The sequence below is a fragment of the Oncorhynchus clarkii genome, chromosome 32 (genome assembly GCF_045791955.1).
Source record: "Oncorhynchus clarkii lewisi isolate Uvic-CL-2024 chromosome 32, UVic_Ocla_1.0, whole genome shotgun sequence".
NCBI lineage: Eukaryota > Metazoa > Chordata > Actinopteri > Salmoniformes > Salmonidae > Oncorhynchus > Oncorhynchus clarkii.
The window spans coordinates 36283507-36293200 of NC_092178.1; the positions used below are offsets into that span (position 1 = coordinate 36283507).

The 9694-nt window shown below is 43.2% G+C and overlaps 1 protein-coding gene across 1 annotated transcript; it reads left to right on the forward strand.

The window, feature by feature from the left end:
- Positions 1-354: 354 nt before the first annotated feature.
- LOC139391724 (proline-rich transmembrane protein 1-like) lies at positions 355-9668 on the forward strand. The gene is made up of 4 exons (XM_071139223.1): positions 355-496; positions 6962-7383; positions 8094-8264; positions 8962-9668. Exons 1-4 carry the CDS (start codon positions 481-483, stop codon positions 9136-9138), a joined length of 786 nt encoding a protein of 261 aa, XP_070995324.1. The 5' UTR covers positions 355-480; the 3' UTR covers positions 9139-9668.
- The last annotated feature ends 26 nt before the right edge of the window (positions 9669-9694 follow it).

Sequence of the window (9694 nt, forward strand, 5' to 3'; positions counted from 1 at the left end):
AAGGTTTTTAGCATAGTATACGAAGTATTCAAATCCAATATCGGGTCGCCCCCAAAGTAGGTTTGTTTCGGGTTTTCCATCTCAGTGGCATATGTATTTCCCAGTCTCGACTGTCTCTTTAAGACAACGATAGCTGTGTGTCTGATTAATTCAATGTAACTAGAGATGCATTGGAGAAACCCACTTTCCGCTATTACGGTGGACGTACCAGCTACAGAGAGTGTGAATAAACTGGACATTGCTTTCCCAATTGGTCATTATAATCGGATAATCCAATTGGCCGTTAACATATAATAAAGTTATCCAGCAATACCTTTATTATAGGCCACGGATGTGGAGATAAAAAAAAAAATATTAGCTGGAAATTGAAGTCTCAATAATTTCATATTTCCTTAAGAGGATTTACCAGAAGTCGTATTGCAGAAATAAGAATATTTACATTAAATTGTTTAGAGCGGAGTTTTATTCTGACTGCACGAAATGTCGGAAAAACACGGTAAGCTTTTATTCTCTGGTTCTGTTGCGTCTTTAATGTCACCACTGTAATTGATAATTGAGCCAATTCTTCCACTCCTCCGCTGTCTATTCTCTCCGTTGCATTGGGATAAATGTGTATTTTTCGGATAATTGTTTGGCTATAGGGTGCTGTTTTGGTGATTTTAGAGGTGGATTACTGTAACAATTGGCTACATGGTGACGCACGATATCTCTGTTTCCATCTTCTACATTTTCAGCTCCCCATGTCAACATCTCCGACAAACTCATCCTACTTATCTGCATGCACTGCATCTGTAGTACACTGTCCACCCCCCCCCCCCCCCCCCCCCCAAATAGGCTGCTCTCTCTATTTCATCACCTATGCATGCACATTTATTTAAATGACGACAATGAAGTAACGTTTTGCGCGCGTGCGTGCGTGTGGTTGTTCCCCTGCGTGCGGACAGATGTGCGTGTGTACAGTGTATCAGGGTGTGTGTGCGCGTGCGTGATGTTCACATAAAAAAATGCACGACAATAATTTGCTTCATTTGTCCCTTTTAACTTCCCTGGATTCGCTGTAACCTATGAGGTTACCAAGGTAGGCGCCATGTCACTGAGTGAGATGCCTCCCACTATAGAGAGGCCTACAGTGCATGTTCATGGCATTCTCACATCATCTCAAATGAATGAAGTGCATAGGTTATATAGCCTCATCACGCGCCAGACACACAAACACACCTCTGAGGTTTAGTTTTATGTATCAGAATAGACAGAATAATGTAATCCAATACGGATGATTAAACATGCCAGATTAAAGGTATTTTTCACTGGAGATATGGCAACAGATAGAGACAGGCCGATTGCCCTTAATTATAAACAAACCCAAAGGAGACCTATCATGATTTGCCTATAGATCTACACTGAACAAAAATATAAATTACAATTTCAAAGATTTTTCCGAGTTACAGTTCATATAAGGAAATCAGTCAATTGAAATAAATTCATCATGCTTATATATGGATTGCACATGACTGGGAATACAGATGTGCATCTGTTGGTCACAGATAGCTTTTTCTTTTAAAGTAGGGGCATGGATCAGATAACAACAGTCAGTATCTGTTGTGACCACCATTTGCCTCATGCAGCATAACACATCTCCTTCTCAAAGAGTTGATCAGGCTGTTGATTGTGGCCTGTGGAATGTTGTCCCACTCCTCTTCAATGGCTGTGCGAAGTTGCTGGATATTGACAGGAACTGGGACACGCTGTCGTACACGTCAATCCAGAACATCCCAAACATGCTCATGGCTGACATGCATGCAGGCCATGGAAGAACTGGGACATTTTCAGCTTCCAGGAATTATTCACAGATCCTTGCGACATGGGGCCGTGCATTATAACGCTGAAACATGAGGGGATGGCGGCGGATGAATGACACGACAATGGGCCTCAGGATCTCGTCATGGTATCCCTGTGCATTCAAAATGCAATTGTGTTTCGTTGTCCGTATATTATACCTGCCATATTGTAACCCCACCGCCACCAAGGGGCACTCTGTTCACAATATTGACCTCAGCAGTCAGTTGAAACCGGGATTCATCCGTAAAGAGCACACTTCTCCAGTGGGCATCGAAGGTGAGCATTTGCCCACTGAAGTCGGACAACGTCAAACTGCAGTCAGGTCAAGACCCTGGTGAGGATGACGAGCACTCAAATGAGCTTCCCAGAGACGGTTTCTGACAGTTTGTGCAGAAATCCTTCGGTTGTACAAACCCACGTTTTTTGCAAACCCACAGTTTTTGCAAACCCACAGTTTTTGCAAACCCACAGTTTCATCAGCTGTCCGGGTGGCTGGTCTCAGATGATGCCGCAGGTGAATAAGCCGGGTGTGGAGGTCCTGAGCTAACGACTTTGGAGTAGGCTTATGGTAGAGAAATGAACATTAAATTCTCTGGCAACAGCTCTGGTGGACATTCCTGTAGTCAGCATTCCAATTGCATGCTATCTCAACTTGTGACTGTGAGATTGTGTTGTGTGACAAAACTGCACATTGTAGAGTGGCCTTTTATGGAAGGTGCACCTGTGTAATGATCATGCTGTTTAATCAACTTTTTAAAATGATTATCTTGGCAAAGGATACATTTTCACTAACAGGGATGTAAACAAATTTGTGCACAAAATTTGAGAGAAATAAGCTTTTTGTGCGTACGGAACTTTTCTGGGATCTTTTATTTCAGCTCACTTTACATGTTGCATTTATATTTTTGCTCAGTATACAACATAAGACATTTGGAATGATCAAACTATATATGTTCTTTGGTTTTAGTTCACCATTAGACTACTGGGTTTCATGTAGGCCTATACTGTACTTGATGGTCTATTTGGTATACAGTATGGCTTAGCTGTGAATGGGCCATTAATTTAAACAGCCAATGAAAGTATACATTAGTGCTTATTATTAATTTGGATCTGATTGTGAACTAGCCATGTATCACATGTCCCCCATTCATCCACTATTCCCATTTTTTTCTTGACTGTTGTCCTTTATCTTTCACCCGTTTTACTGTCTCCCATCTCAGCCTATTCATCAGATTTCTCTGTTTTGCATTCAGCCCCTGTTGAGTGCCATGTGCCCTTTAACAGGTGTCCCTCCTTCTGTGTCAGCATCCCATCCCTCTTCTTCTGTGTCTGAGTGGTCTTACTCTTGCAGTGGTGACAGTGTGTGTGGGTTATGTAATGCCTGTGTGTATCCCCAAGCACAACTCATCTCTCATCACTCACTCTCTCCCCACCTCTCTATCTCTCTCTCTCTCTCTCTCTCTCTCTCTCTCTCTCTCTCTCTCTCTCTCTCTCTGTCTGTCTGCCTCATCAACTGCTGAATAGGCTAGTCAGCATGCTGTGAATTCCTGTATTGTACAAAGTGAACCTGGCTACTGTGTGAACGTGGGTATTTTTGTTTCTCTCTGCGTGAAATGTATTCAACATTTTCCCACGCTATACATGTCTGTGTGGTTAACATACCGGTAGGGAAAAAAACTATAGTGCTCGTTAGTGTTGCACATTTTGGGGAATATTCAGAGGTGGAAACATTCCGTGGGAATAAATGGGAATTAACGGAAATATATGCAAATGAATATTCATACCATTTAAAAACATTTGCATTGGATATATTTACCATATCATATAGAGACAGAAACATAAACCTTTTACCTTATCATAAGTAGACATAATTGCAAATGATTAAATCCTTCCAATAGAAAGAAAAAAACAATTTAGTTACGAATTGAACTTTAATTAAATTAGCTGACTCTTCACATGGGATGATTTCACTGAACAACAAAATAAAGGCAATATTGAATGATCCCCAATGATCCATTGCATTTCCCAAAAACATTTACAACATACATCTGTAAAACGGTAGTCTAAAAACGAAAGCTTTGGTTGTCTTCCTCTCAGGCTTCCATGTCTCGTCCCTGGACCTCTTGAACATCAGATTCTGAGGCCTCATCTTCACTGTCATTTTCCAACCTTGTTGAGGATGGCTCGTTGTCAGGCTCAAAAAGCCTCAAATTTGCCCGAATGGCCACCAATTTTTCAACCCTTGTATTGGTCAGCCTGTTGCGTGCTTTGGTGTGTGTGTTCCCAAACAAGGACCTGTTGCACTCTGAGGTGGCTGATATTGGTGGGATTTGGAGGATGATGGAGGCAACAGGGGAAAGAGCCTCAGGTGGCTGATGAGATAAGTTGGCACCACTGCCATATTGCATCTCCATCCCAAAGCCCTTGCTTGGACGTGTACTTCGCCAGACTGCCAAGAACCTTGCCCTCATCCAGGCCAAGGTTGCGAGACACGGTAGTGATGACACCATAGGCCTTTTCGATCTATGTGCCAGACAGGATGCTCTTGCCAGCATACTTGGTGTCCAACATGTACGCTGCGGCGTGTATGGGCTTCAGGCAGAAGTCTTCATGCTTTTTTATTTATTTATTCTCTTACATCTGCAAGCAGAGTCTGAACATTAGACAGGATGGCATTGTCTCCCTCAATTCGTACAATGGCTGCTGCTATAGGTTTCAGGAGTTTCAGGCTACCTACCACTCTCTCCCAAAATACATCATCCAGGAGGATCCTCTTGATGGGGCTGTCCATATCGGCAAACTGTGATATGGCCATTTCTTGGAGAGACTCCTTCCCCTCCAGGAGACTGTCAAACATGATGACAACACCACCCCAACAGGTGTTGCTGGGCTGTTTCAATGTGGTGCTCTTATTCTTCTCACTTTGCTTGATGAGGTAGATTTCTGCTATAACTTGATGACCCTTCACATACCTAACCATTTCCTTGGCTCTCTTGTAGAGTGTTTCCATTGTTCTCAGAGCCATGATGTCATTGAGGAGCAGATTCAATGCATGAGCAGCACAGCCCATGGGTGTGATGTGAGGGTAGGACTACTCCACTTTAGACCAATCAGCCTTCATGTTTCGCAGGATTGTCTATCACCAGTGCAAATACCCTCTGGGGTCCAAGGTCATTGATGACTGCCTTCAGCTTATCTGCAATGTAGAGACCGGTGTGTCTGTTGTCCCAAGTGTCTGTTGTCCCTTGTAACCTTCACACATTAACAAGTCCAATACAGCAAATGAAAGATAAACATCTTGTTAATCTACCCATCGTGTCCGATTTCAAAAATGCTTTACAGCGAAAGCACAACACATGATTATGTTAGGTCATAGCCAAGTCAAAAAAACACACAGCCATTTTTCCAGCCAAAGATAGGAGTCACAAAAAGCAGAAATATAGATAAAATGAATCGCTAACCTTTGATGATCTTCATCAGATGACACACATGTTACACAATACATGTATGTTTTGTTCGATAATGTGCATATTTATATCCAAAACATTGTTTTGAGTCCAAAACATCTGGTGATTGTGCAGAAATACTCATAATAAACATTGATAAAGATACAACTGTTATTCACAGAATTAAAGATAGACTTCTCCTTAATGCAACCGCTGTGTCAGATTTCAAAAAACTTTACGGAAAAAGCATAATCTGAGAACGGCGCTCAGAGCCCAATCCAGCCAGAGAAATATCCGCTATTTTGGAGTCAACAGAAGTTAGAAATAACACTATAAATATTCACTTATCTTTTATGATCTTCATCAGAAGGCACTCCCAGGAATCCCAGTTCGACAATAAATGACTGATTTGTTCCATCAAGTTCCATAAAGTCCATAATTTATGTCCAAATAGCAACTTGTTGTTAGCGTGTTCAGCCCAGTAATCCATCTTCATGAGGCGCGAGCACTTCGTCCAGACAAAAACTTGAAAAGTTCCGTTATAGGTCGTAGAAACAAGTCAAACGATGTATGGAATCAATCTTTATGATGTTTTTAACATAAAACATCAATAATGTTCCAACCGGAGAATTCCTATGTCTGAAGAAAATCACTGGAACGAGAGCTAACTCTGTCATGAGCGCGAGTCACGAGCCTGAGACACTCTGCCAGACCACTGACAAACAGGTCTCATGAGCCCCTCCTTTATAGTAGAATCCTCATTCAAGATTCTAAAGACGGTTGACATCTAGTGGAAGCCGTAGGAAGTGCAACTTGACTCCATAGACACTGTTTATTCGGTAGACCAAGCTTTGAAAAACTACAAACCTCAGATTTCCCACTTCCTGGTTGGATTTTTTTCAGGTTTTCGCCTGCCATATGAGTTCTGTTATACTCACAGACATCATTCAAACAGTTTTAGAAACGTCAGAGTGTTTTCTATCCAATACTAATAATAATATGCATATATTAGCATCTGGGACAGAGTAGGAGGCAGTTCACTCTGGGCACGCTATTCATCCAAAAGTGAAAATGCTGCCCCCTATCCCAAAAAGGTTAAACACACTTTGCTGTAGGCTACTATTTACTAGTTAACTAAAAATCACGTATGTCAAATAAAATATATTCACCCCACCCAGTATTATAATCAAAACTTACCAGAACGCATGTAGTCCTTGGCTTAGAGAGTGTAGTAGTGTGGGTTTAATAGCATCTCATTAGTGTGCAAGATCTTGAGGGATCAGCTGTACATGTGATGGAAGAATGCACTGTGCATGCAATGTTGCAATTCCATTTAATTGGGGATAGTTTAACCAAAATATGCCACAAGACCTAGAATTGCCTTTATATGTATCCCACAAAAAAAGGTACACTGTTATAAGCTAAGTTGTTTGATGAATTTATGCCAAATTCCCCAAATTCCAGGGCTTGACTTGCGTATTCCGTAAATTTACCGGAAAGTTTCCAACCCTTTGCACCCTAGTGCTCGTATTGCGGAAGCGGAGACCAAAATGTGAGTGATTGCAAGTTAGATAGCGTTTCTGCCTACTCTTCTCTCTCTCTCTCTCTCTCTCGCTCTCTCACTCTCTCTCTCTCATTTTTTCTCGCTAATTCATTTCTATCTCTTCCTCTCTCAGGTCTGGAGGACACCAATCGCCAGGCCATGTCCCAACCCATGCAGCAAATTCAGCCCCCTCCATACCTCCCCTCCCAGGAACTTAACATGGGCCAAGAACACTCCAACATGCAACACTCCAACATGCAACACTCCAACATGCAACACTCCAACATGCAGCACCCCAGCATGGCCCCTCAGACTGGCTGTGGCCCCCAGCCCAACTACCCCCCTCCACCCCCGCCCCCTGGCTCCGATGGCTACCAGGAGACCCAGTTCCACAATGGCTCCTACGGACACCCAGGGGCCCCACAGGGCTACACAGTCCAGACCCAGGGCCCGGGAGGGGGTGTCCCACATGCCCCTGTGGGTTACTTTCAACCAGGATACCCTCTCCAGCTGCAGCCCTGCACAGCCTACGTTCCTGTCTACCCCGTGGCGTCGGTGAGTCAATGACTTCAACGACAATAGCAGTCATCGTTCGAACACAAGAACTGTTTAATTGATGCATGATATGTAATACGTCATTGCATTGCAAAGCATTTTGTGTTTGTCGAAAAGACAACAAAGCGTACAAGGGTGATATGCTCATCCAAATCTGTAGAAAACCGGTGCTGGGTGGGCAACAATATACAAGAACGGAAAGGCCCGCACAAGGTATAATACTGCTCCCCAGTCCTTTACTTCCTCACCATGATAGATTATGTAGTGCAGACATTTCCTTTCTTAATGGAATGGAGAATGAGTCACCCAATGTCCACTGGTTCTTAGATTAAGGCTGTAGGAAGAAATCATTGGTTTGCTCCTCTTGAGGGGTACAGGGAAATTTAAAAGGCTTTTCCAAGGTCAGTGGCCATAAAGAGATCAAGCATCTCACAGTAGGAGTGCTGGTTTTGGATCCGTTTTGCCTACTAGATCACAATGAATATGATTACATGGACAGGGGGGGTACCTGATCCAAGATAAACACTCCTAATCTGAGAAGCTTGATACAGTACATACAGCCCAGGTGACAAATACTTCCGGGAGCCACTGTCATACGATACCTTTGTGTGTGTGTGTCCCCCCCCCCCCCCCCCCCCCCGTTCACTCTTGCCCCCCCTTTCTTTATCTCTCTCCCCCCCCCCCCCTTCTCTCCCTCTCTCTCTCCTCAGGGGCAGCCCTACCAGGGGATGCCCCAGGGCCAGATGGGCATGCAGATGCCCCATGGCATCGCCCTGATGGAGCCACGGCGCCCGCCTCACGACTACCTGCCAATCGCTGTGCTCACCACCGTTTGCTGCTTCTGGCCAACAGGAATCATAGCCATCATCAAGGCAGTACAGGTTGGTATTAGGCTAGCACATAATCATAGAGAACACTAGAATGGACATTGGCATCCCAGGAACGGGATACCAAGACGACCATCAGGGTCAGGGCAAACTTTCCTTCTAGAAACTGATCGAATATGGTCAGATGTTGTATGAAACTTAAACATTTGTAGATATGTCTGCACAGTATGTTTGTTAGCTAGCCAGTCAGTTTTAGTGGAATGATTCTTTGAGTATTTTGTTGTATCTCTATGTGTATTAAAGTATTATGTTTGTTGTTTACATGCTGGCTTTGTTAGTTGGCCTGATCATTATGCACAACACTCTGCAACAGCCTACATTATGTAATTGCAGCATTGTTTACACAGGTTAAAATAGATTTTCACTTTGGGCTTGCTTCCGATGTGTTTTTTGTTGAGCTAAGCTGACAACAAGGCGTAGATAGGCCTGCAAGCTTTAGAGCTTTAACCATTAGTATGTTTGATTAATTTAAGGCCTGATAAATTGTGTTTTGTGGCTTTTTTGTGTGTGCATGTGCTGTTGTCAACACCTCTCTCTCTCTCTCTCTCTCTCTCTCTCTTATTCTCTCTCTCAACTAAATTCAGAAGTTGCTTTAATAGCATGAAATACATTCTATAAATATGGGCAAAGCATTCCAAAAAACATATTTGTGAGGGGGGGAAAAGACTCTCTCTCTCTCTCCCTCCCTCAGGTGCGTACGGCGGTGGCCAGGGGGGACATGGTGATGGCAGAGATAGCGTCCCGCGAGGCGCGTAACTTCTCCTTCATCAGCCTGGCAGTGGGCATTGCCTCCATCGTTCTGTGTACCATCCTCACCGTGGTAGTCATCATTGCCTCCCAACACCATGACGACGACTGGGAACCCTAATACATAACACAGTTTGGCATCATGGGATATGTAGTTTTGGGTGGAGATAGAAGACTAAGGGCACTGAAATGCACACTCTGATACTGGTATGTTATATTGGAGGTATATATGTGTATATATGCACCCTGTGTACTGTATATACAGTTCTGACCTACTGACTACTAACAGGCTGAGAAACAATCACAGCTAATATTCAAATGCCAAAACAAATAGGTGCCCATTATGGGCCAGCATTACTTACCACTGTAACCATTTATATTCAGATATAATAGTACTCCATCGCGCTTATGGGGGAAAACAGAGTACATACACAGAGGAATTGAATGGCAATTCCACCACTTTTCAACCTAATTTTCATGATCTCCTGCACGATACTAGTGTCATATGTGAAAACAGCGACTGACGTCATCAAAAGTTACAACATTGAAACAGTGATTTTCAAACACTATCAGATCCTCAGTGATGCGGGGAGTAAGAAAATATTCTCCGTCTGGCTAGAAACTCATTGCAGTTGACTTTTAATCCTAGCTTGTGATGTCACAGAAAAGCTTTTTTT

Bases quoted from the DNA above. Each gene is read 5' to 3' on its own strand.
- LOC139391724 (XM_071139223.1), top strand. The intron at 7,384-8,093 runs GTGAGTCAATGA...CTCTCTCCTCAG, and splicing joins CTGTCTACCCCGTGGCGTCG to GGGCAGCCCTACCAGGGGAT. The intron at 8,265-8,961 runs GTTGGTATTAGG...TCCCTCCCTCAG, and splicing joins CCATCATCAAGGCAGTACAG to GTGCGTACGGCGGTGGCCAG.